We start from the raw sequence: 27,739 nt of genomic DNA, 5'->3' as shown, positions 1-27,739 counted from the left end.
GGGGTCATATACATGGTCCCTTGGTACAATGGCTTTACTGTGGAGGTGTTTACACTCCACAACAGGTTTCTTTGGCACCTAGTCACCCTTCTTCTCCCCGACCTAGCGATTGAGTATCGCCAGTTGGTGGATGACTTTGGACGGCTCTTCGGCATTGTCTTTCGTGCATATTTCGCGGATGCAATGACAGTAGTAAGAGTCCCAAAGGTATGGGTGGCAGTGAAAGAGGTCAAGAATATCCCACAGTTCCTAGAGATTGAGGCAGGTGGGCACTCCTTTAGGCACCAGGTCATTGTAACTGGGCAACCAAGGCAGTGCTTGCGCTGCTACGACTTTGGGCATCAAGCAGTAGTTTGTATGCGCTTTGGAGCTAAGGCGGCTTTGCCGACAGGCCTGCAGGTGGACGTTGATGGCTTTACACGGGTCCAGAGACGACAGAGGGGGAGACGGCAGGGGGGGCGCAGCGAGTTCCTTAGACCCAGTCTCATCAGTAGGGTGCAGGTGGGCGAGCGACGCCCCCTTGGCAGAGCACTCCACAGACTCCCCCCGGTCCATCCCACCCCGGTAGGACTGCAACCCCCCACATTCTCCACCCGCGCTAGAGACTGCCTTGCCTAAGTTTCCACAATCCCCTCACCCAAAACCCCCCACCCCCACCCGCCATGCATCTCCGTCCATCCCACCATCCCTCGATCCTCTTTCCCCCCACCCCCCCCCTACAGAGAACCCCCCCTGATCCGCACCCGGTTCGGGTGATCCCCCCCAGACCCATCCCTCCTCCCCCCATAGGAGGTGATGAGCCACACACACCTACCTCCTCCGCGCACTAGTAGTCTTTTCCCTCCCACACAGCCAGCAGCTCATCCGCCCCTACCACCCGCCACACCTTCCCGAGATAGGCATAACTGTTGCCATAGGAGTTCTTCCGTAGTGGCCCATGGTTCTATCTGAGAGTTGCGGAGTGCGAAGAGTTCCCACTACCTCTAGAGGTGGGGATCTTCGTGGTTGGTAAGTCAAGGAGGGGCAAGGTCCATCTACTAGTACTATCGAATGGACCAAACTATGTCTTTTTTCTTTAGTCCTCCTACTCAGGGAAGTGGACAATTATATAGATTGAGGAGGAGTTGAAGAGTCAGGTGGCGGATCACATCTCCCACTGGATGGGAGATGAAGGATTAGCATTGTTTGCACAACAGTGGCCTGGTTGCATGATGGACATTAACTGGTGGGGTGGTACCAAGGTCCCATACTTGAGCATTATCTTTTAAGCCCCTTCATAGTGGAGAGCTCCGAGGAACGTGATCGAGTGGCGCCCGGCACAGGCAGCCCGTTTCTACCAGTGTACAGAGTCGCGACTCTTAGCATGGTTGATAGATGCATTGATAGTACCACCTGGAGCATCTATCACCCCTATGGTTTGGCCGAGGGCCACCATGGGGGACTGGAGTCCAGACCGGCATGCCTCAGAGTTTCTCCTCCTCATTAGCAACATCCACACCGAACAGATGCCTGTTCGGTCAGTCTCACAGGTTTCCCCATGAGCTTACACCTTGCATCCTGGAATGTGAATAGTCTCCACTACAGTGGGGCATGTGGTTCTAGGAAGTTGATTGTTCGGCAGGAGTTGCAGCCTGCACTTGCTGGACGGATCGACATCCTGCTTCTACAGGAGCAGAAGCTCACCCCCACCCAAGCCCAGTGGGTTGGAAAGGTACTTTCGGGCAGTTTGTACACTTACCACGAGCACGCCATAGGTGCCCATGGTAGGAGTGGAGGCGTATGCAACTCTATTGGCTCGAGTCTCACCGCCTGTGTACGAGACCACGGGACGATAGTGGCAGGAAGGGTTTTATGGGTTAGATTGGATATTGGGGACTCGTGCATTGGAGTCCTCAATGTCTATGCCTCTACGGAGGTTAGGGCACATAGCAGGTTCAGGGCGGAGATCGCAGATGGACTCCCAGAGGTGGACTCCTGGATTGTTGGAGGAGATTTCAACAACCTTTAGGCCTTGGAGGACTAGCAAGGCAGAGGCAGAAACTACTAGGGCATGGCTGGGGAGGAGCAGGAGGCATGGGAGGTCTTTTTGCTTGTAGTTGGAGCACGTGATGCTTGGAGAGACCTTGCCTTCCACAGGAGAAAGAAGTCGTTGAAGTTCTCTTGGGGATACAAGCGGCTAGGTGGAGTCCTGCTGGAGCGGTTGGGCAGGTTTTACGTGGGAGAGTGGGGAGGCTCTCATGAAGGCCAGATTGAGCAGTTGGCAGGGACTACGTTGTCCAATCATTGCCCGGTTCTCCTGTCACTTGACCCCCCAGCATCCGCCCTAGACACACAATCTTATCGGATCCCTGACTTGATCTATAGGAGGGAGGAGATGACGAGACAGATAGAGCAGATTCGGACTAGAGAGTGGGACAGGAGGGACCGGATAGCAGAGGAGGTTGCAGAGGTCCTAGCCGAGTCGAGCAGAATCTACCAAGAGGCAGCCATACATGCCAGGCAGCAGTGTTGGGAGGAGGAGAGAGTACTCCGGCGGGACCTTGCAACCACGCAGAGATTATTGCAGGAGGCACCAGGGGATCCCACCCTCCACGCACAGGAGGTGCGCGCACGAGCAGCCATTGCTGGCCTAGAGGACAAGTGCTCGGAGTTCTCTTTCCGAACCTCAGCAGCCTTCTTGGTGCGAAAGGGGGACACGATGTACAGGGAGTTCTTCCAGGTGCACTAGCCCCACATCGCAGGAGACCAGATACGTAGCCATCGGGATCAGTATGGGAGGACCCGTTCTAGCCCAGACGAGGTGATGGAGATTGCCACCGACTACTACACGCGCCTTTTTCAGCAGGAGACAACTTCAGCTAGAGGATAGAGATGTAGACAACAAGTATGGGATCACATCTCTCCCTCGTCACAGAGGAGATGGTCTCTAAGGCCTTCTTCACTACCTACTGGGAAGTGGTGAAGGGCCCCCTATTGATGGCCTTCTAGGAGATTTTTACTTCAGGACAGATGCCAGGGAGTCTCTCGACAGGCCTTATTAGTCTTCTCCCCTAAGGGGGAGACCGGTTGGAGCTTTCCCAGTGGAGACTGATTACCTTATTGTCAGTGGCCTATAAGGCATTTGCAAAGATGATTGGTAGGCGACTACGCCCCATGCTTCCAGATATCATCCATGACACAGAGACAGGCTTTGTCCAGGATAGGGGCATCCTAGACAATGTATTTACCTTCTTTGAGGCGACAGAGTGAGCTCAGCATAGTGGGCAGAGACTGGCAGTACTATTCTTGGATTTCAAGAAAGCTTATGACAGGGTGGATTGGGATTTCCTAGAGGGCACTATGGTGAGGTTGGGATTCCCCCAAGTATGGATTCGTGGGATCTCCGCCCTGTACAGATCGGCCACCAGCAAGGCTCTCATAGGCGGAAGGCGAGGGGAGTAGTTTTGGCTGGAGAGATCGGTTCGACAGGGCTGCCCCCCTGGCCCCATACCTGTTTCTATTCTTCGTAGAGGCGATGTCTCAGTTCCTCAGGTCACGTGTAAGCGGATTACGCGTTCTCGACTTCCAGTGAGAGAGGAGACTGAGTTGTTAGATTCAGAGTACGCAGATGATACAACCCTCTACAGAGAAGACGATGAGTTGATGCTGGAGAGAGTGGTGTAATTTGCCGGTGGAAATAGCTTAGGATCTATCCCAGTGGTGCTTTGCACAATGGGATGCATAGAATGCTACATGTTGAAGAATGCTCATGCAGCAGGTGCTACTTGGACAGTGTCCCTTGTGGGAAAATTGTTCACTTGCTCAAGTGTCCCAGTATAAAGATGAAATCATGCAATACATAAGAGAAGGTACAACAGGGGACATAAGGTCGATTTAGAAGACAAAGTGCCGAAACTTGTGGAATACCAAGAATGGTAGAAACCCCCTCTTAACTTGGATGTGGATGTCGAAGAAGGAAGAGGAGCCTGAGAGTGTCGGCCTTTGTGTGGTGCTGAGAACCATGTGGATGAATATGATAAAACATCCCTATTGGAAGAGCAAGAATAAAAGTCACCGCCATGATAGCATCAATAGAGATGTGTACGATCTACTGTGGGAGGGGAAGCCTCCATGTTGGTAGAAGAGCAAAACTCCAAGTAGATGGAACCATTAAAGGAATGACATACAACTCTTGTCTCTGTTGGGAATAAAGGCCTCGTGCCATTAAATGTGCTCGGGTGTGAACACACCCTTAGCACTTGTAATTATACATATATATCTATCTAAAAACCTAAAGGTACTCACTCGTTATTGTATCTACAAACGGGCTCACTCTCGACTCTGCTCTATCTCACTCTCTCTGTCTCTCACTGCGCGTAATGACAGTCTGTCTCGATCTACGTGCCCAACCCGTCACTACAAACTGGTATTAGAGCCATTAGGTTCTGTGCACTTTTTGAGATTTGACAAGACCAACAGACAACTGGAGTTCTTGATGACTTGTGTGTCGGGCTGAGGCAGAAGGCAATGTGTGGTGTCAGGCAGGCGTAGATTGCCAAAGGTTCAGGCGGGCTGGACAGGTGACAGCAGCTGTTGAAGAGTAGTCGCAGGCGAGCTGATGGACGACGCGTGACGGGGGGTGTCTGCGAGGCAGTTGACCTGTGTAGAAACGTGACGAGTAGCAGTCGGCTGGACTGGTCACGGCGGGCAGCAGTCGGCAGGGTGTTAACCAGCGGGGTGGGACCAGCGGGCGCTGACTGCGCGACTCAACGGCGCGCCTCGAACGGGGCGACATTCAGTCGACAACCCGTCCCACGGGTCAACGGACCCCCCCCTTGTCACGTTCCTCTTTTTTTCTTTTTTAAAAAAGGAAAAATCAGATTCTACCCCTTGACGGGGTTTCGTGCGCCAAGCACAAAAGGCCAGATTTGTGCAACTGTGGTCCAGTAAATTTGGGGCTTTTGCTAGATTTGGGGAATTTGATGCAGGATAAGCAAATCTATCTCAGAAATTTTAGGAATTTGTGACATTTTGTCCCCGACATTTGGGGCTTTTCATGTACATGCACAAATTGGGCTGAAATTTACCCAATTTCTCGACATTGATGCACATTGGACCTTGTGCAATTTGGGGATTTTGCAGTTTGGGCAAAATTTGTGCAACATTTGGTCATTTTATGTACATGCAGGTTGAATTCCACGCAATTTGGACATTAACACTTGGTAAAATTTGGGGGTTTTGCTGAAATTGCTCTGTTTTGGCAAAATTGGCATGTTCTATGCATGACAAAGCAAATGCAGATGTGCGGTTGATGCTTTGAGCACAAAAATTTTGGGACTTTTGACAAACTATGGTTGCTACATGTCCTAACATTGCATGGCAAGAAGCATTGGGATGCAGTGAAAGGTATTATGAGATACCTCAAAGGCACAAAGGAGTTGTGCATCTGCTTTGGAAAGCAGAAGGCATCTGTTGTTGGCTTTACGGATGCAAACTATGCTGGTCATGCGGACTGCAAGAAGTCCACTTCTGGGTATGTGTTTACTTTCACAGGAGGAGCAGTCTCTTGGATCTCCAGGCTACAAAAGTGTGTTGCATTGTCTACTACTGAGGTAGAGTATGTGGCTGCCACTGAGGCATGCAAGGAGGCTTTATGGCTTCAAGGTCTGGTGGGAGAGCTTGGCATCTTAGAGTTACCTGTTCTCCATTGTGATAATGTCATTGTGAGGCATGGGATGGGAACTACTCGAGCCCCATCTCACATATGTCCGCAAGCCACATGAACCACCCCTTCTTGATGTCGGAGGGCATTGAATGACCATGCCCTTGCTACCATCTACTTGAACTCCTCGCCCATGAGCACGTTGACTCCGAATGTCAGGAGTATTTACTGCGATAAGCTCTCTATAGAGCTTTGCAAAGATTATCTCCTTCCCATCCACCTCCTAATGTACACTCCGAAGAGTATCACCCGTCAACTTGAATGTAAGCTCTCTATAGAGCTCTGCAAAGATAATCTCCTTCTTCCCATCCACCTCCTAATGTACATTGGGGAGAGTGTCACACATCAAATTGAATGTATCAACCTTCACATACATAATGCACTTAAAATTGAAAATACTAAAGTCTAAATTGTAAAGTATAAACTTAAAAGTATAACACAACAAATTTTAAATTTTATGGTTAAGTGTTTACTTGCTTTTGGTCATAGCCCTCATCATGTGTAAGTTAGTGCAGCAATAAACTAGCCGCATGAATCTTTGTATGAATGAGAGAATAGGCACTCTAGTTTCTCTCACATACAATCGAAGAGCAATCTTGAGCAAGGACTCTCATGGCTAAGGGCTAAAGGGTCTCAAGTGCATATCTAAAAATTTTCCGCCAAAATAGAGGCTTCACAAGTGACTCTCTCCTCCAACAAGTAGGAGAAGCAAAAGCCACATGCCCTCGGTGATTTGCATAGCATCCTAGCTCCTCCAGCACTACATTGTGGTCATCCATGGGAACCACATGAGTCAAATATGCAAGTTAGTCTGAATGGAGCTTTGTATTGTCCACAACTGTGGGTGACTTGTAGCTCAAATGTACCAATGTTGCAAAACTATGAATAGGCTTACGCATCCATGCCCATTTTCTCTTTGCTATCTCTAGAATATATGCATGTTGTGTCTCTATGATCACCATGAAAGCACATAGATCCACTGATACCACTTTAAATAAGTGAATGAGAAGACCCATGGTGGACCCCTCGCAATCACTCATATGTAACACCCTATAAAAGGGAATCACAACAATGACAATGGTATGGACTTTCTGCCAGAATTGCGCATTGAGATACAAGTGCTACATGGCTTTGCCCTCTATCTCATGCTCATCCCACTCATTCCATAGAGTGGACACCATTGTCTGGTGTAGGGCGCGGACCGCAACTTATAAAGGTGCTTGAGCAACAATCACATGTAAGTAAACCGAGTCGAAGAAGACCTCTTTAACTTGAGTGTGCTATATTGGCAATACATCGCAAGTAACTTCACCTTTACCATGAAGAAGGTGACAACTGATGTAGCTTTCTGGACCACCCTCTTCACCCACTTGAGTTTCCCGATGTCCTCCATGAGCAACTTCAAACAATGACTTGTACGGAGGCCACATAATTGTGGGAAACTCGGCCTCAAACAAATGGCCCATGTGCCGACAATTCGATGCATTGTTGGTAACAACTTATACCACATTGGAGGGGTCCACCTGCAACTATAAATTACAATACTTAGACAGAAAAGGAAAGAGTTGAGCCTTAAAAGATTCAACTTTCAAGAATCAAGAGAGATAGATGCGTAGGGGAAAGAGAGAATCGAAACAGAGAGAGGCTTCAAAGTTCAGGAATCATTATCATTAAATTACAATTTATAATACCAAACTCAAAGTTATGAATAATTTTTTTTTAAAAGACAGTTTATATTTCAAAGATAGCTTGCCGAATGTGGCAATAGATGAATGCGTGTGTCATTTTCCTCTCCCTCTTGCCGATGTCTATGGCCCACAAAAAGTAAATGCGGGTTGGACATGAAACGAGTATGTCTCCATTTATCAGTGAGAATGGAGCAACCATATTTTGTCCATGCGGCGTGAATAGGATCAAGGGCTGGATCAATCCTCTCCTTCTCTTCATCAATCTTTTTCGTCCTCATGTCATTGTATGTGATGGTCCATCCTTCACATGGACCCACATCGGCAATGACTTTTACTATCTTCCTCCATTGCTCTTGCTTTGGGATATTGAATGCAAGATCACACTCAATCACCATGCGTGCAATTTCAATGTCTGCAAGTCATTGCCTTTCTCTACGAAAGGCAATGGATCCACGCACATGACTAGGAGCTTGAGAGAGAGAGGATTGCCTCTCCCGTGTTACACGAGCCTCCATTCTTTGTTCTTTTGCCCAAGCTGGATGCAGATGTGGAGCCCCCATCACCAATGGTGGAGACCTCACCTGTATCACATTTGATGCTTCCTCATTAGTAGGCATAGGTGTTGGTGCCAATATGTCACTTCCTCCTCCTCTAGTGGATCCCTCTCATCTTGGTGAGAATCTCATCGACAATGTTTTGATGGATTTCCTTGCACGGAGAAACTTGACCCCCCAGTCTTGGAAAGATGTTGGGCAAGTTGGGTTGCACCACTTGTGTAGAACTTCCCACAATGCTTTCACGTCCAATGGTGGGGGGTGGACTTCCTTGTGTCCCTCTCCACATGGATGGCATGCAAATTAAAGGCCTCATGCTTCTCACAAGTCATGATGCCGATGGAGAGGGAGAGCGAGAGAGAGGCTTGAGAGAGAGAGGCCCGAGGGATAGTAAGAGACTTGAGCCTTGAGAAGGAGAGGGAGAGTGAGAGGCTTGAAAGCTAGAAAGAGGGGGCGGGAATTGGGATAGGCTTGAATCTTGATAGATAGATCGCTTGCTTGAAGAGAGAGAGAGACTTGAGAATGCTTGTTGATTTGGTGTGGAAGGATGGAGGGGAGGAGCAACTTTTATAGGCTAGAGAAGAGAGTGGAAGAAGAGAGGGATCCAAGGTGGAAGAAGAGAGAAGATTCAAGAGTGTGGAAAAAGAGCATCCAAGGCTAGAGCATGGGATCCAAGGGGGCTGGGGTGGCAATGGGCATCCAATGGTCCAAGTGGCAATGGTCTCCAAAGTGCCATGCGGGCAAAAAACGCGCAGTAGGAGACTTTGACTAGACGTGGGAACGTGCCAAATGTGGTGGACAAAAGATGCCAGTTTTTTCGTATGAATCCAAACAGATCGTATGGTATGGACAGTCCCGTTCAACATATAGAGGCAACTATGAATGCTAGGTTACTGTGTTTCTTTTACCATTGAATGGTTCAACTCAAAACTCTCTGTGAAGCCTAAAATTTGTAACATGGTGGGTTGCAACAGCATTTCCTACTTGACGAATCTCTTACAAGTAAGCTGGCATTTGTCTTGCTGACTGTTGAAGTGATAAGGTTGCCTTGTTTTACAGCCAAGCTTCTGGATAGTTCCAACACCATTGAGGGAGGTCAATTTACTCTCGAAGGACCTCAACAGTCCTGCATGTGGGTAGGATTCTTTATTCCCTTGAATCTTATCATCATATTTCCAAGAACATTGAAATGTTGCTGTTTTAATAGTCATGCACTATTCCAGATATTCGATATGTTGGAATTTAGCAGGCTTGCATGAAGTTATCCTTGGAACAACCGGTAGGAAACAAGGAACGTCAGTCAAGGGAGCTTACTCCCCTGCAACTGTATCATCTCTTGCCAGGTTTATTTAGTTCCAGAGTTACCATCTTTTGCTTGGATATATAATTACATCTTCAGCAGCCTATTGTTTATGTCTAATATATAACCTGTGAACTTGGGAATTAATAAACAACGGAAGTGGAAAGTATACAGCATACAAAGACCTTATGGAGTCTGCTATTGCCGTGTATGTAAAGGTTTGAGTGACAAGTCACAAAGAAGAAAGCTTCTTAACAAGTTTTGGAATCCCAAGACCTGTAATTTGAAGTTAGAGCAAGAAGTAAAAGTGAGCTGAATTGACCCTTGCTGCCCCTCACTCTGGGCTCACACCTAGTGCCTGTTATCCCATCTCTCTTCCCACTTCTCACTTCCACTCTGCCTCTTCCTTTGTGTGAGCTGCCTGCCCTTCCTTATGCTTCCATTTCACCCTTCTCCTACACCTCTTATGCCCCCTGTGCCCAAGTTTGATGCTGCTTATTCTGGTGGTAATTTGTGGGTGGAGACTAGTGCAAGAGCCATAAAGCCTTCACAAACTTCTTCAGAGCCACATCACTAGCACCTGCTTGACCAGTGGGTAGGGGGCTGGGGGCTACTGTGATTCTAGCACGGTAGGATGTGGATCTAGCCTCTTGTTCTGCTTGTTGGTATCCTTAAGAGTGGAAGCTTGTAAAGGGGGGTTTGGATCCCCTGTGGGAGATTTAGTTGATAACTTCTCCCATCAGGGTAGCACCACTAAAGGAGTGTAGGCGGACCTCTTTCAGGACCCAAGTTGGAGGAGTTGAGTACTACAGGTGGTGAACATAGGTCCTCGGGAAGAGTAAAGCTCAAGCCCCAAGCCAAAGGCTCGAGTCAGCAGAGCCAACAAGGCTGACAAATTGCTTGTGAGACTATCAATCCCACAAGGGAAAGGAAGAAGCTGTCAAGAACAAAGTGTGGATATACAAGGTAAGGGGAAGGAAAGGGTTGGGTGTACTACAGGGTATGCAGCAGGGACTGAAATGTTGCTTTTTACCAGTCTACTGGAGTGGTCCTCCAAAGATTTAGACTATTGGCTACAGGGTGGGAATCAAACTTTTCACTGGTGGGTATTTAAGTTGCCTTTCATGCTGAGTATCTGTTGGGATCAGCTAAGATTTTCTCAAAAGGTGAAGAACTTTGTGCTACAAAATACCTGGTCTCTAGAGCCTCTTCCACATTTTCTAGTTCTCATTGTTACAGGATACGAGAAAAGGCTTAGTCGACTAAGATATCATTATTCACTGCATTTGATGTTTGAATTTATGCCTTAATGAAAATGTGAGATGTTAAAGTCTCCCTTGAGATCAGTTTGCCATATACTAGAAAGTTTACAACAATAGCTTTTGTATAATTGGTCACAAACTATCAGAGTAGGTTCATTGGGAGAGAATTGCAAATGATTTCCTAGGATTTTTGGTTAGCTTCTTGTCTATGCAGCTTTCACACTAGACGGATGAGTTTTTGGATAATTAAAACATGCCTATCATCCCTTCAGAAGTTTTACTTGATAATATGTCCGAAAAAAGACACAAAAATTGTGCGGCAAGGTGGAAACACTTTTACTTTTACTCTCCATCTCACTATGTGAGCCTTATTCTCAGCTATGTAAGAATACCATTGGTGACACTTCTAATCACTATGGGGTGGCTTTGTTGCAAACTCATTAAAGGGTAATGACACTTGACAAGGACAGTGGAGTATACCCATGAGATGCATTGAAATCGGATGAGGCTCAAATACCTATTTGCTATTCAGTTCATAGTGAAAGTGTAGATTGTGCTGGTGTCTCATATATAAATATGGTTGGAGCACTTTTCTTTTAAAACATAGGAGGTCGACCTTGGTGAGTCAAACGTTGTTGAATTCTGATGCACTCACAACAAAAGGGGAATTCAGTAGAGAGATGCTCTACAGAGAATGTAAGGTTGTTAAGTTTGAAGCAAATTTTTTGAACCTTTGAGAGAGAATGCATGGTTGACTTACAAGCTTAGAATTTTGTCAGTACCTCTGTGTTTCAACTTAAAATGTTCAAGTGATTGTGCTATGGCAGGCAAGCCTTCTTACGGTTGTATCTCTCCTTACAATCTCAGCTTTCACCCGATCTAGACTTCACATGCTCTACATATAGCGAATTGAAGGTAATTTTATTTTGCTATAGCATCTAGCCAACAGCAAAAGGATTTGAAGCAAGCAGTCTTTTCTGAGTGCTGGCATGTGTGACTTTGTTTTGCCAGGCAATGTCACAAGCTCATTCTGATGCCAAGAAGGCATTTTTTAGCTCCCCAATCTTCTCAGATTGGCTAGCCAAGCCTCCACATCTCCAATCCTTCACACTGTCTTCTATCAGGACGCAACAGTTCACAGCAGGCAAAGCACCTTCAACCACTGATTAAACAGCAAAGTCTTCTCAGTCTTCACTTAGTAATTTGATCCACAGTTGTTTAGGACGATCTTTTCTAATGCGGACCTTGCAGCTATGATTATTGGGTAGAGGGGTTTTCTTGCCATGATTTCAAGTATAGAGTTCTTATGTACTTTGTAAGAGAACATTTGTATTTGTCCTACTTAATTGCAGATGGATGGCCCCACCATTATGTATGGTTTTTTCCATTACTTTTCCACCTTTTCTATGTACTTCTAGCATTTAGATGCATACCTGCCTGGCGGCCCGCACCCCCCCCCCCCCCCCCCCACCCCCCCCCCCCCCGGGCCTGCTGGGGGTGGTAAGTTGGATGCTACAAGGGAAGATATTATCAAACCACCACTATTGATGCTTTTCTTGACATCTTACATGTGGTTGTGGCTAATGGTTTTTACAAGAAAGTGGTGGATTTTCTTGCAAAGTTGGATAACAACATTAACAAACAATTTAACTCTCAAGGTATTAATTTTGGTGAGACATACGAGTCTCAATATTGTGAAAGAAATTGCGAAATTGTTTGGAAAAGAAATAGCTTTTGACAAGGACTTTAATGATCGACTCTTTTAGATGTATGTGATCGCTTGAGAAGTCAACTAGGATAAATTCAAGGTGTGAATGTGATCCCTTGAGAAGTCAACTAGGATAAATTCAAAGTGTGAACGAATGATACAATAGAATGCCATTAAAAACATTCTTCTAAAGGGGTGGTTAGTCAGACATATGGAGATTTTAAAAACATATGAAGACCTAGCAATTAAAAAGTGAGGAATTCGTTTAGGTTATTACTATTTACAATATGTGAAATGGATTTGGATTTGAAAGGATTTGTATTCAATGAATGTTAGGCCATACATCTAGAATTTTAGCCAAGAGGCACCCAAAACCTTGGATTACCAACTTGATATGCAGTCCCATAACAACATCCATCTTGGTGATTGGCCATGTGAAGTTATAGGATCTTTTCATTCTACATATGGGTGTCTCATTGCTACCTATGAGAATGGTAAGCTTGATGTTGGTTTGTCATACCGTTGCATGGCCACTTTGAGCTAGCAGGTCTCAGCCCACGTGTGAATGGATTTTCTTGAAACCGATCAAAAGGCTTGGTATCACAATGATTGTAAAGTTTGGGTGTGGGTTGAGTTTGGGGCACGTGAGTTTGAGCCTTGCACCCCACTTCCTTGGAGGCATATTGTCAAATCTATTTGTGTGAAGTATTTGAACTTGATTTACCATTGATTTGATAATGCATTGATTCCAATTATGGAAGTGGTGAATGCATGTGTTTTAGGTGTGTTTTAAATAATAGTGAATGACATGGGAATCATTTATGTAACATAGGATTCTTAGACTCAAAATATTACCTCTAATTTATAAATCAAGCTGCAAGTACATTGTAAATTTTAATAACGTTTCAAGCTGTTAATAGGAATAAAAGGTATATATTCTTGGATAATGCATCAGATTGTGCTTTAATATTGCTTTGGCAATGAGCTTGGAACTTGTTACTAATAATTGCAAGTTCTACATGCATATAACACCTTTCATCTTAAGAGAGGTCATTTTGAGATCTTTTTTATGTAAGACAAAAGAAGTATTGAATCCTTATTTGCTTAATCCCTCTAGAGGAGTGCTAATAGGAATTTTATTAAAGACCACATGTTTGACACATTTCCAAATGGTTTAGAGTGCCCAAGCTACACATAAAAACACACGTACATATGTTACCAATTTGCCTTCCCTTACCTTATGATGCCATATCATTTGCAAGGCAATCTATTAATTGGCTCTATTTGTAGAAATTTTCGATAAAATTTGAACTCAAATCAAAACTTTATTGGTCCCAAGATCACTTTAAAGTGCTAATAGGAATTTTATCAAAGACCACATGTTTGACACATTTCCAAATGGTTTAGAGTGCCCAAGACACACATAAGAACACACATACATATGTTACCAATTTGCCTTCCCCTGCCTTATGATGTCGTATCATTTGCAAGGCAGTCTATTAATTGGCTCTTTTTGCAGAATTTTTCAATAAAATTTGAACTCATCAAAACTTTATTGGTCCCAAGATTACTTCAGAGACATATTGGAGAAACATCTTTCTTTGTATATTAACTTTACATTTAAATCCTTGCCATGCTTGTCCAACGCTTATTTGTGACCTCTCTTCTTAACTATAGTTTAGAGGAGTTTGCCAAAAACATCTTTGTGACGACTTGCATTCTTTAAGCTTTTTAAAGTCACAATTACTTGTTTTTGTATCCGTATTTCAAATTTGCAAGATATGGACAATGATGTCAAAGTATAACAAGAAATAATGTCACATCCTAGTACACAAATATTAGAAATTAGACTTAGACCTCCATGATTTTCACTAATACTCGTCTAGTGCAGTGTGTTAGCCACAATGTTAACTTTTGCAACCATATTTTGAGATTTCAAATTCATCACTTTGTTGGATGACCAACCACTCCTTTGCTTGGGAGAGAGATTTAATTGTGAGAAAATAGTACAAGACAATAATCATTGCAAATGTTGGAATGAATGGCAGAGAGATAGTGGTGCCCTTTCTGCTTGGGATGTAGATTTAATTGTGAGGAAATAGTATAAGATAGTGATCATTGCAAATGTTGGAATAAATGCCATAGAAATAGCGGTGTCATTTTTAAAGCCATAAAGAATAGCAAACATTTCTTGGTCATACTCAAGAAGTCCTTTCCCTATCATCAAATTTTCTATTTTTCTAAGTTACACAACATACTTTTGATATAACACCACCCTAATTTTTCTCCCACAAGCATCAAAATATATAATAAGGCCTTTTGCAAAATAATAGCATTTCAAAATTAGGTGTTGAAAAAGCAAGACTTGTAAGCTCATTGAAGCATCTCAAATGTTCAATTTATTTGGCCATGGATGTGCATTTACTTCCTTTTGTTAGATATACTCAACACCTCATCCTTTTAAGTTGCCACCAATGATCCGTGGTGCTGAAATTTGTAATGCTCCCATTATGAGGAGAAGCCATGTGTGAGTATGGACATTGGGCAAGTCATCTTGACTTGTATATCAAATGAGATCTATATGATCAGATGGTAAAAATGTGACCCTTGTGTGTCTAGCCTTTAGGTTAGATAGAGTCATGAAGATAGTAGCAACTCGAGGCACACTACATTCAGTTGGAGGGTGGGAAAGTTACCTTATGCCATCCTAGTTGGTAGTCTTAGGGGGCCCGGTGGCCCCTCTGATGGGGTTTTAGGAGTAGCATCCATGGCTTAATGGTAAATGGTATATTTTCTAAGATAGTACAATATGGAAGGCTCATGGTATGGTCGAACATGCCAACTAGACTACCTTCCTAGGCTATAAAAGGAAGTTCTTTCCAAAGTTATCACCAATCTATCTTCCACCCAATTAGAGTTCTTTTAGCTAGCCTAAGATTCTCACCTATCATCTATTAAGATCACCATCTAAGGTTTATAGTGGAAGCGTATGGGTAGATAGAGCCATCTTTGTATCAATTTGTTTGGAATTAAAAAATTTCATACTCTTCTCATATTCATTGCTCAAATTCCACTTGTTAGGCTATGTAATTTTTACATGGCATCAGATCCTAGGGGGCTTTAAGAGTACCAAGTGAGAGGCAAAGGCTTCAACAACAAAGAGGAGAGGTGTTGACATCCGCAACTGGCCATGGTACATCAAGTAACACTACTACTGTACCAACAATCCAAATGATGATGTCTCATATACTAATCTTTAGCGAATGCAACTTAGATGGTGCAAACTATACTTTGTGGAAGTTTAAAATTACAAATATCCTTGATAATTATGAGCACTTGAAGGTGGTGATGGGAAATCACCCAGAAGCACACTCAACCCATCAAATTTGAGTGTTATGATTTCTCCAAATGCGTATCTTCTATAGGCTTGGAAACAAAGGAACGTAGATATGTTATGTGCCCTAGTTACAAGTTGTTCTAATGGTGTTTTGACCTTAATTTAGCATACAACCAAGGCATTAAAGGCTTGGAATATACTAAAGAGCTGGTATGAGAAGTGAAACTAAACAAGGATTTTGAATTTGGAGAATCAACTGAGTTTTAAAGGGGAGATGGTTGAAGAATCATTTGGATGAAGAAACTATGTGCTTAAATGGTTGGCACTAGGGCACAAAGAACTAGTAAGGAGCTAGCCTAGAGGTGCCTTCTGATTTGTCCACCAAAGTTTGTTGGATTGGTAAGTGCCCTAAACACTTAGTTGAGACCCTAAGCTTTGACATTTGAGGAATTTTGTGCACTACTAATGAAAAAGGAGTTGTGTTTAAAGTCTAAGAAGATAACAGCAATGGACGTGTTGCATTCTCTACCAATGCAAAAGGCAAAGATGGTTTCTCTACCAATGGAGACAAATAAGGGTGGTAATTAAAAAGAGTACTTCGGTTGCAAGAAGAATGACATGCAATTATGGATTGATGTGTCAAGAAAATAGACAAAAAAAATGGCATCCTAAAAAGTAAAGGGAAGAAGACAACCAATACGATTGAAGCAAAGCTAGAGTTATTTATGGCAACCATTGAGGAAGAGTGCACCTCGATGCAAGAAATATCTACCACTAACTTATGGGTATTGGATAGTGGCACCTCTCCTGTCACATGACCAATAAGAAAGGTCTACATAGTTCTATGCAACCTCTAGAAGAATGCATCAATGTGAGAGTTGGAAACCATACAAATGACCTATTGAGGGCATAGATACTATTTCCTTTGTTGTTGTAATGGTAAAGTCAAAAAGCTTTCAGATGTATTGCAAGTCCTAGAGATTAAGAGAATTTTGTTATCAATTGCTTTGATAATTAATCTATCTTACAACCACCACTAGTGTAGGCACAAGTCAACTCAATTGCTTCCATAATTGATATATTTTATAGCTGCCACTAGTGTAGGCACAAGTAAACTTGGGCATGAAAGATTTGATCACATTGGATTTTTAGTATTAAAGGAGCTGCATAAGAAAGGTATGATTACTCGCCTACCTACAATGACTAAAATGAAAAAGCCACATGAAGCTTCTATGGTGGGTAAGCAACAAAGTAATGCATTTATACAAGAAAGCAAGAATTGAGTGAAAGCTCCTCTAGAGTTGGTGCATACTAGCTTGTGTCGTAAGATGCCCACACAAACCTTAGGAGGATCTTCTTATTTCATATTGATCATCCATGATTTGTGTAGAAATTTAGAGTGGATGGTGGTGGTGACTTCACCTCAAAGAAATTTAAATACCTTTGTAAGTGCAAAGGGATTGAGTATCAATTGACAACGCCTCATACACCTAGGTAGAATGACATTATTGAATGGTGAGGTCACACCATTATGAAAATGGCAAGGTATATGCTTAAGGGCCAGAGATTTCTTTGAGTTGAAGCTAATAATAGTGCAATCTATTGAAGGGAGTGAGCCTGAAGTGGAAGCACGTGAGTGAAAGTAAAAGCTATAGTGGAAGGAGCAAGAGCAAGAGCAAGAGCAAGAGCAAAAGAGACATAAGATGTGGTTACTCTAACAGTTCCAATACGTGAATGGTCTTCCCCTTATTCAAATGTCATTGAAAGAATAAAGAATGAAGTGACAGTGATGGGCGCCTGCCACCTATAGTATATAGGTTTGCAAGTATTGTTAGTGTAGTAATACACAAGCGGCTAGGCATATGCACCTTTATCCCCAATAACCTCCCACTTAAAGGCAAATGTGTCCCTAGTGAGGAGAGAACAAGGCAAAAGTGACAAAGTACAAATGTAAATAAGTACAACACAATGAAGAAAGACGTCATCTCATCCAACACCCACCAAATTCCTAAGAAAGGCAAAAAACGCTTCGTTGAGAGACTTTTTATGAGCAAATTTGCAAGATTTCGATCACTTGAGATCTTGACAAGGTCAACAAACTTGTCCTCAACGAACTCTCTGATGAGGTGGTAACACACCTCAATGTGTTTCGTCTTCGTATGGAAGATCTAGCTAACTGGATAACATTCATAAAATCCAAATGCATATAGGAACCACATTAGTAATATCAAGGTTTGCCATCAGAAGACCTAACCAGAGAGCCCCCTTGCAAGCCTCATTGGCTACAATATACTTGACCTCAGTACTAGAGAGGGCTGTGCATTTATGCACCATGGACGTCCAAGAAACACATTTAGTAAAGGTGAAGACATGTCCAGAGATGGACATTCTACTGCCTGCATGTCTCATATAATCAAAGTCAGTGTACCACATGACTCTTGTATCCTGGCCACCATAACATATGCACATAACTGTTGTGCCCTTCAAGTACCTCATGGTATCTTTGACGGCATCCCAATGCCATCTACAAGGTGTAGCCATATATACCCACTTGCATGGCAACGTCTTCTTGCCACTAGGAAAAGGAACCAAATCCCACGTTTGGTTAGTCTATAAGGAGTCAAACTCTAATTGCATAGCCTTGTCCCATGAGTGACTATCATTTGTGTGCATGGCCTCATCATGAGAGAGAGGGTCACTTGCATCTATCACCATAACATGATCCATGGAGGACGTGTAAAGCGCTTTAGTAGAGCACCTCAAAGCAGGCTAATCATGCACAACAGGAAGGGCTTAGGACTTCGGAGCATCAGCTTGCTATAGGGTGTCTAGTCGACTATATGGGAGTAGGAGGCTCCTCTTGAAAGATCACCCTGTGCATCTCAACCACTTGCTCATGTTACTTATGCATATTTTTCTCATGGAAGAGGGCATCATGGCCGTGGATACTCTTGCGAGCTTGTGGATCCCATAGGTGATAGCCCATCTCACCTCCATCCCCATAACCAAGGAAGATGCATTTCATGGACTTAGGATCCAACTTATTGCACTTGTCCTTGGGAACATGGTAGAATGGATCACAACCAAATATACACAAAGGGAGGTTTTTCAATCCATACCTCCTCTGCAACCTGGCAATTAATAGTAATGCAAGGGGACTTGTTAATTAAGTATATAGTAGAAGTAATTGCCTTACGCCAAAAGTGATGGGGTAAGCTTGCCTTGCTAAGCATACTATGCACTCTCTCCTAAATCGTCATGTTCATATATTCGGTGAAGGGAGGTGAGCCTTGAAGTGGAAGCACAAGCGGGAGCAAGAGGTATGGTGGAAGGAGCAAGAGTAAGAGAGACACACAATGTCGAAACTTCAATCGTCACAACGTGTGATTGGCCTTCCCTTTATTCAAATGTCATTGAAAGAATAAAGAATGAAGTGACAGTGATGGATGCCCACCGCCTACAATGTGCAGCTTGTGTCTATCAGTGTAGTAATACATGGGTGGCTAGGCAGATGTGCCTTTATCCCCAATATTCGGTAATACCATTCTAGGGAGGGGTATAGGGGGGAGTCAATTGACGCTTAATACCCCGCTCATCGCAAAACTACTCAAGAGCTTTTGAGATATACTCACCCCCATTATTTGATATTAGGCATTTTAGCCTATATCCAGACTAGTTCTCAACAAGAGCAAGCCAACATTGAAAGGTAGACAATGTTGGGCGTAAAGGCGCCTCTATCTAGCTGCCCGTGTATTACTACACTGATAGTACCCACCACTATACACTGCAAGTGGCAGGTTAGAGCTTGATCATGGAGCTTGGCCCGCCCGATTGAAGACCTAGAGCTTGAAGCTTCAATGGCAGCCATGGCTTCTTCCTCCCGAGATAAGATTTCATCTCTCGTCTCTCCTCGACCCTCATAGGCTCTTTGCAAGCATTCCTTGGCTTCATTGGGCACCTTGTATGCTCCCATTTGCCCCCTTATCCTCAGCATAACCAACATGCCCCACAGTTAGCTCACGTTTTTTTTTTGCGCATATTTCAAAATCTGGCTCAAAAATCCCATTTTTTCTCATACCTTGGGCATCTGGAATCCGATTTAGGAAAGATAAAGTCTAAATTGGGGTTTTGGCATGTTCCGGACAAGATGGCGATGTCAGATCTGTCAAATTTTGATCACAACATTTTCTGCAACAGATCTGAGTTGATTAACAGTAAGAAAATGTCATGCTCTTAGCTTATGTGATGCTCCTGAGGCTTGGTATTTGATGCCTAGATACTTTGGGGATGTTTGCCCAATGTTTTGAGATGCTTTGGGACTTGGTTTGAGCTTCCATAGCTCAATTTATGCAAGGATTTACTGTTATACATTATTTGGGCAGCAAGGTTTTATCAGGGGGACGGCTTATGTATAATGCTCTTTGTTGACATTCAGGCGTTCTGTTGGATGTATTGATGCTTGGTCATCATGGTTTATGCCTAGATATGCTATTTGAGAGCTATTGAGCCTTGATTTGGATGCGGAAACTTTGTTGTTGGTTGGGATTTATGCTACCTTGGTTGACAGGTTATTTTACCTCCAGTTTGGTTATGCCTATTGATTTCGGGTTGTCTTTAGGATATGCAATGAAGTATTGACCTTCGAGGTACAACATTGAGCTTGTCTTTGGTTTCGAATCTTCAATTGAGCTTGAGCTCAGCTTTGAAATGCATTTGATGCTCCGTCTTGGATATACATATGGCATGTATGTTACCTATGTTTGATCGGTCTTGACATGCTTGGCCTATGCCACTACTACATGCTACTTACATAGTTTGGAGCCGATTGGTACTAGTGCCTTGTCTTGGTTGGCATCTGCCTTTTGGAAACTTACTTGGGATATTTCTTGGCTTGCCAGAATTGTGTTTGGGATACAGTTGTGATGTCTTATTGATGTCTTGTCTTGGATCTTTTGTCACTGATGCTCTCATATGCCCTTCTTGAGCTTCTTGGCTTGATCCATACTACTTTTGTGCTAGTGGGAGTATCGTTGGATGTTTGATAGACATTGAGCATATGGTTTATGCTATTGAGATTTGAGTCTTTTGACACTAGAATATTCTTCACTTAGATGTTGAATGGTTGATATGCCGTGGTCCGCATACATGTACTTGGGCTGATTTGGGCTTTGCACTCCTTGAGCATACAACTCTTTGTGTCAGGTCTTGCCAATGTTGTGTACACTTTGCCCTATTACACAGGGGGTGTGCCGGCTTACTGACAAATTCGTTTGACATACTTAGGTGTTTGCTCGATGTCCGTATGACTGTCATATGCTGATTTATGCTCGCTTGATGCTGGTTATGCTTTGACAGTCAGTGGTTGACTTGGTGCATTGATTTTGCTTACAATTTGCTCTCATTGTACCTGACTGTAATTTATTATAGCAAGCAATTATGTATGGATTTATGTGGAATTTTCATGCTGAATCATCCTGATTTTATGTATTTTTTATGATACTTTATGGGCAGCATCATTAGCTATCAGTTCGTGGTCATTTTGTCTTGGTTTTGGTGGTATTTTTTGGCTATTTACGGTAGAAAACAAGCAGTTTTGAATTGTCTGCATTGTTTTGGACTGGATTATGGGTTCTTCTTCCACTGATAGTGCTATCTTCAACATCACTAAGCTTGACGGTACAAATTATGCCTATTGGAAGAGCCAAGTTTGGTAGGTATTGGTACAGAAATCGCAGATAAAATCACTCAGGATGCATGGTGAGCAACATGAAACTATGACTGATAACGAGTGGGATGAGCTTGGTGAGTTATGCAAGTCTACCCTCATCTTGTCTCTCACTGAATAAGTGCATTACAATGTGGTTGAGGAAGCACAGAGTGCTTCAGCTTTGGGATAAGATAAAAAATCTCTATGACAAGAAAAGTGTAGCAAGTCAGATGTATTGACTGAAGCAGCTTATGGACCTGCGCATGAAGGAGAATATGACAATGTATGCTCATTTGAGCCAATTCCATGCTATTCTCAAGAACTTGACTTCGTAGGGTATTACCTTTAATGATGAGGTTACTTTATTGTTTTTACTTGGGACTCTAAGTGAGTCATGGGATGTATTCCACACTGCCTTATGTGCTCCTACTACTATTTTGAACTTGCCTGATGTAGAGAGTGCTCTTTTGCAGGAAGAGATCAACCGTAAGGACTTGGATGCCTCTCGTGTGTCACATGCTTTGACTGCTAGAGGCAGAGATGATAATGGCAAGAATGACTGTGGGAATGGCCGTGGCAGAGACTCACAAAAGTCTAGGTCTAAGTCACGTGGTAAGTCGCACAACAAGTCTCGTGGGAGAAATGCTAATGTGACATGTCATCATTGCGGCAAAAAGGGTCATATATGCCCATAATGTCATGAGTTGCGCAATGAGAAGCACAAAGAGAAGAAAAAAGACAAAGTACAGGAAAAGTACTTTGATCACAGCATTATGCGTGCAAAATCCAAGGTGAAAATTGAGAAGATAAATGTCATGCGAGGAGTACATACCTGCAGCTAGTTCTTATGATGCTACATCATTGACCGATGCTCACTCTATGTATGCGCAGTGTTGGATTTTGGATTCTGGTGCTTCATTTTATGTTACACCATGTTGTGAGTGGTTCCACTCCTACCACACTATCTCTAGTTCAGTCCGCTTGGGTGATGACAGGTCACTTGCTATTGTTGGCATTGGGGATGTACAATTGCAGTTCTCTACTGGCAGTACTTTTTTGTTACAGGATGTACATCATGTACCTGCGCTTACATGCAGTCTTATGTTTGCAGACAGTTTGATGATGCTGGGTTTCATGTTTCATTTGGGGATTCTGCCTGGAAGATCACCCATGGCAAACTTGTGCTTGCTAGAGGTGCCAAAGCTAGCAGCCTTTATCCTGTTGTAGTTGATGGGTCCTTTGTTTACCATGTTTTGTTAGTGGATTCCATCCCACATGTATCTCTTTGGCATGCCCATTTGGGCCACATGTCCTTGAAGGGATTGAAAATGCTTTCTAGATTGCAGTACTTATCGCCCCTTGACTACGCATGTTTTGATTCATGTGAGCATTGTCTTTATGGCAGAGAGACTAGGAATACACATAAGAAGTCTGGTAGGACACACATGAGTGAGCCCCTGGCATTGGTACATTCGGATGTCTGTGGGCCCATGCCCTGTTAGTCTATGGGTGGTGCAAAGTATTTTGTGACATTCACTGACAATTTTTCGCGTAAAGTCTGGGCTTACCCCATTAAGCTTAAGTCTGATGTCTTGGCTGTATTTCTGAGATGGCTTGCATTTGTTGAAAACCAAACTGGGCATAGAGACTGAAATGCCTTAGGACTAGCAATGGGGGAGAATATGTGTCACATGCTTTTGAGCAACTATGTGAGGAGAGGGGTATTAAGCGTCAATTGATCGCCCCCTATACCCCAACCCAGAATGGTTTGGCTGAGCGGATGAATAGAACCATCCATGAGTGTGTATGCAATATGCTTAGCCATGTAGGCTTACCACAGAGCTTTTGGGCTGAGGCAATCAGTACAGCTGTGCATGTCATAAATAGATCATCTTCCAATGGTTTGGATTTCCAGGTTGCAAAGGAGGTATGGACTGGGAAACCTCCATCTTATGCACATCTACGTGTCTTTAGATGTGAGGCATTCTGCCATATGTGCCCAAAAACAAGTATAGTACTAAGTTGGATCCTAAAAGTGTCAAATGCATTTTCCTTGGCTATGGGAATGCATGCGAGATGGGTTATCGCCTCTGGGATTCACAAGCACGGAAAGTCATCCGCAGCCATGATGCAGTCTTCCATGAAGAAAAGATGCATAGGCAGCCTAAGAAGATGGTAGAGATACGCAAGGTTATATTCCAGGAGGAGCCACATGCTCCTGCATAGCCAATTGGATAGCCTGTAGTAGTAGTTGGTACACATGGCCAGGGTGTTGGACCGGCCGCAAAGCCTACCGTGAGATGGCCTACTAGAGATAGATGTCCACCTGATAGATTTGAACCCTCGATGCATTATGTCTTGGTTACAAATGCAGGAGAGTCTCTCACCTATGATGAGGCTATGTGTAGGGGTGATGGTCACTCCTGGAAGAGGGCTATGCAGTCTGAGATAGACTCCTTCCACAAGAATATGACTTGGGATTCGGTTGTCTTGCCTCATGGTAAGAAGACTTTGCCACGCAAATGGGTGTACAAGTTGAAAAGTACCCCTGGAAACCCCAAGCCGGCTTATATGGCAAGACTTGTTGCTAACGGTTTTAAACAGGAGCATGGAATTGAGTTTGATGAAGTCTTTTCTCCTGTGGTCAAGATAACCACTCTACGCTTGGTTTTGGCCTTAGTCACACAGCTTGACTTGGACATGTGTCAGATGGATGTTAAGAGTGCATTCTTGCATGGGGATTTGCATGATGAGATATACATGGAGCATCCTAAGGGGTTTGCAGAACCTGGCCGGGAGCACCTAGTGTGCAAGTTGAAGAAAAGTCTTTATGGCTTCAAGCAGACACCTAGAGAGTGGTATCATAAGTTTAATACCTTTATGCAGTCATAGGGCTACAACATGAGTGCTATGGATCCGTGTCTTTACACGAAGAAAGCCCGTGATGGCTCCTTGCTTACTTTGGTACTTTATGTGGATGACACGCTGATAGCAGGGAAAGCTTATGATGAGCTAGATGCTCTTAAATCTCAGCTGAAGATGAGCTTTGAGATGAAGGATTTGGGACAGGCCTCTCACATTATTGGTATGCGCATTAAGCAGGACAAGCATCAGGGACTACTCTACCTCTCATAGAGGGAGTACATTCATAAAGTCCTTGAGCGTTTTCGCATGCAGGACGTAAAGCCTATTGGATGTGCATTACCTTCTTATATGAAGGTTTCATTGGCCGATTTCCACAGACGGATGAGGAGAGGGTCGAGATGGCCAAGATCCCTTATGCATTAGCCGTGGGTAGTTTGATGTATGCCATAATAGCCACTCGTCTAAATATTGCCTTTGTAGTTGGTGTTGTGGCATGCTATATGGCTACACCTGGCAAAAAGCATTGGGATGTTGTAAAGGGTATCATAAGATACCTGAAGGGCACAACATATATGTGTATTTGTTATGGCAGCCAGGATACAGGAGTTGTGGGCTATACAGACTTCAATTATGCAGGACCTGCAAATAGTACGAAGTCCACTTCCGGCTATGGCTTTACCTATGCTGGAGGTGTTGTTTCTTGGATGTCCAGGGTTCAGAAGTGTACAACTCTCTCTCACTGAGGCCGAGTATGTTGCGGCCATTGAGGCTTGCAAGGAGGCCATATGGTTGGGCCGTTTGGTTCATGACCTTGGGATTAATACTATACCTACGTTGCATTCAGATTCTATGAGTGCTATTTAGCTAGCCAGAATCTGGTCTTCCATGGGAAGATGAAACACATTGAGGTGAGGTGTCACTTAGTACTTGGGGTTGTGGAGGACAAATTTGTTGATCTCCACTGACGAAAATCCTGTAGATCTACTCACGAAAAGCCTTACTACTAAGCACTTTGCCTTCCTTGAGAGATTGATGGGCGTTGGATGAGATGACGTTTTTCCTCATCATGTTGTACATGTATACATTGTACTGTCTTTTCTTTTTCTTTTCACTCCTCAATCACTGGGGCAGATTCACCCTAAGTGAGAGATTATTGGGGGTAAAGGGGCCTTTGCCGTTGCCGGTGTATTACTGCACTGACAGTATTACCTGCCATTGCACACTATAGGTGGCGAGTGCCCGTCATCGTCACTTTATTCTTTACTCTTTTAGTGACAATTTGAATGAAAGAAGGCCCGATCACACATTGTGATTGTTGGAGTTCCCATTTGTGTCTCTCTCTCTTCTTGCTCTTGCTCTTCGCCATAGCTCACTTCCAAGCAAGCTTCAATCCTTCTCACCTTTTAGACAAGACATTCGATTTTTGCTTAATAGGAAAAGCCCATACCTTGAGTAATCATCAATGAATGCGACAAACTATTTCGCACCACCTAGTGACTTATAGGGTATGGAACCACATATATCTAAATGAATAAGAGCCAAAGGCTCAACCATATGCTTCATGCCATACTTGTTATGCATACTACATGTCTGCATGCCATATAAACAATGGTTACAAGACTCAAAACACTTATAGCCTAGGGGAAAAATATACTACAAAGTGGTAAACATTTTCATTCCTTTCAAAGACATGTTCCCAAGGCAACAATGCCAAAGAGATACATGTGGAACTGTAGCCATAACCAAAACATGGTCAATTAACCTATATATAAGCAAAGGATAGAGGATACTAGACTTAGCACCACGTGCAATAACAAGTTTCCCATGGAAAAACTTTCATGATGAATCACCAAAAAGAGACAACATAACTTGTATCATACAAGGTGCAATTAGAGATAAGACTCTTCATGAGAGCTGATACATGACGTACATCATGAAGAATGAATATGTTGTGTCTGAACCAAAACACAGCTAGACATTACCAATATCAAGTGTCTCCAACGTCAAGTGATTACCCAATCCAATAGCTCAACTCATATTGAAATAAGAGTGAAGCCACTCCCTATGAGAGGTCCATGAAAGGAAGCCCTTGAATCTATCGACCAACACTAAGTATATCCTGACAAAGCGTGAGTTAGCTACGAAACATCCAAAGAAGAAGATGCCAATGTAAGATCATCAGATACATTAGGCTACACCACATTAATCTCGTCAATCTTAACACTAGGATTGCTAGGCACAATGCTACAATCATCATTCTTGTCCTACACTTTACCCTTTCCCTTTTCCTTGTGCTTGTCTTTACATATTTTATGGCACTATGACCAAATATGACCTGTTTTCTCACAATAATGACAAGTAAGACTGGACTTATGGCCACGTGGCTTACTGCGAGACTATCCACATGTCTTGGACTAATACCTATTAGAGTCTCTACACGGCCATTTCTAGCCTACCGACCTCTCATAGTCAATGCATGGGGCGTATGAGAAACATCCTTAAACTTAATCTCCTGCAGTGCTTACTGACTGATAATGGAGTCAAACTCATTCAAGTGTGCAAACATAGAAGTCCCTTCCTTTATGCAAAGATCCATCAACTCTTTCAGCCAATACATTTGAGATGTAGGACTCTGCTTATCGTAAAGATTCTTAATCTGTGTCTAAAGCTCATATGTAGTCAGATTTCCAATCACAATATTGTATTGAACCGATTTAGAGAGTGATAACTCATCTAGTTCATCCTAATCCTAAGTTGCAATGCTTTTGGGTTTGGCAACCCCATTTTTGAGTGCTCAAACCTGTAATTTTTGCACTAAAATCTGCTATATTTGGGTCTTTTAATAGCTATAATTGGTCCCATCCAATTTCTCATATTGAAGACAACATAGTTGTAAGAACTACTAGCCATAATGAGACTAAGCAAGTACAAAAAGAAGGGCAAGAGGGGCTGCTATAATACCATGTAAATTAGCCCCAAAAACCATTGCTAAATCAAGTGGGAGACATGAGTATTATCTAAGTAATGAGCTCTCCACAAACTCTAAGCGAATGTATGTCAAGTCTCGGTGATTGCCCTCAAATAGAATACATAAAACTGAAATGACAGGATATTGTAATAAACTACAGCAATATGCCAATAACCAATTGTGAGCAACCAAGAAGGAAGAAGCCAAGAACAAGTGGCATTGAAGATTGTCATAACTACAATGTATCAGAAACCATACATGCAATAGATATAGATGTTATGCATAGGGTAGGTCTCAAGGATAACTGAAGAGAATTGTGAGATGTATAATCCATTGAGTAAAAGCTCAATATATAACCCAAAAACATATAAATACCGCTAACAACACCCTGACACACATAAGTACCAAGTCCAAGCCAATATATCAAATAGTCCCATGATACGGTTAGTGCATCCAAATATGAAGGCAAGATGTATATGTCACAATGAGTATCACTATCTCACTGTAGTAAGCTCAAGCTCAACTACATAAATCAAATGCTTTGTGGGTGCCCATGTGACTCAATATATGAAGCCAAGTAGCTCCAGTAAAGAAAAAGTTAAACACCAAATGAGCAATCAAAGCTCAAAACATCATGTGAATGACATCC

At 43.2% G+C, this 27,739-nt stretch overlaps 1 protein-coding gene across 5 annotated transcripts in view; it reads left to right on the top strand.

The window, feature by feature from the left end:
• The window catches only part of LOC148041879 (denosine deaminases acting on tRNA), a 61,935-nt gene extending 49,986 nt beyond the window's left edge, over nt 1–11,949 (top strand). Inside the window, exons 6-9 of one of the 5 annotated variants that reach the window (XM_087683684.1) lie at nt 9,003–9,079; nt 9,167–9,286; nt 11,333–11,420; nt 11,517–11,949. In XM_087683684.1, coding sequence (XP_087539810.1) covers nt 9,003–9,079; nt 9,167–9,286; nt 11,333–11,420; nt 11,517–11,675 — 444 coding nt within the window. In that variant the 3' untranslated portion in view covers nt 11,676–11,949. Of the gene's footprint in view, nt 1–9,002; nt 9,080–9,150; nt 9,287–11,332; nt 11,421–11,516 lie in introns of those variants that run through there. The other 4 variants (XR_015691709.1, XM_087683693.1, XM_087683708.1 and 1 more) reach the window with 4 other exon arrangements.
• The last annotated feature ends 15,790 nt before the right edge of the window (nt 11,950–27,739 follow it).

This window comes from Lygodium microphyllum, chromosome 1 (genome assembly GCF_053477565.2).
Source record: "Lygodium microphyllum isolate KBCC chromosome 1, Lygodium_microphyllum_v1.1.10, whole genome shotgun sequence".
NCBI classification, from domain to species: Eukaryota; Viridiplantae; Streptophyta; class Polypodiopsida; order Schizaeales; family Lygodiaceae; genus Lygodium; species Lygodium microphyllum.
The sequence above is the reverse complement of the archived record's forward strand: the minus strand, read 5'-3'. Positions and strand labels throughout refer to the sequence as shown.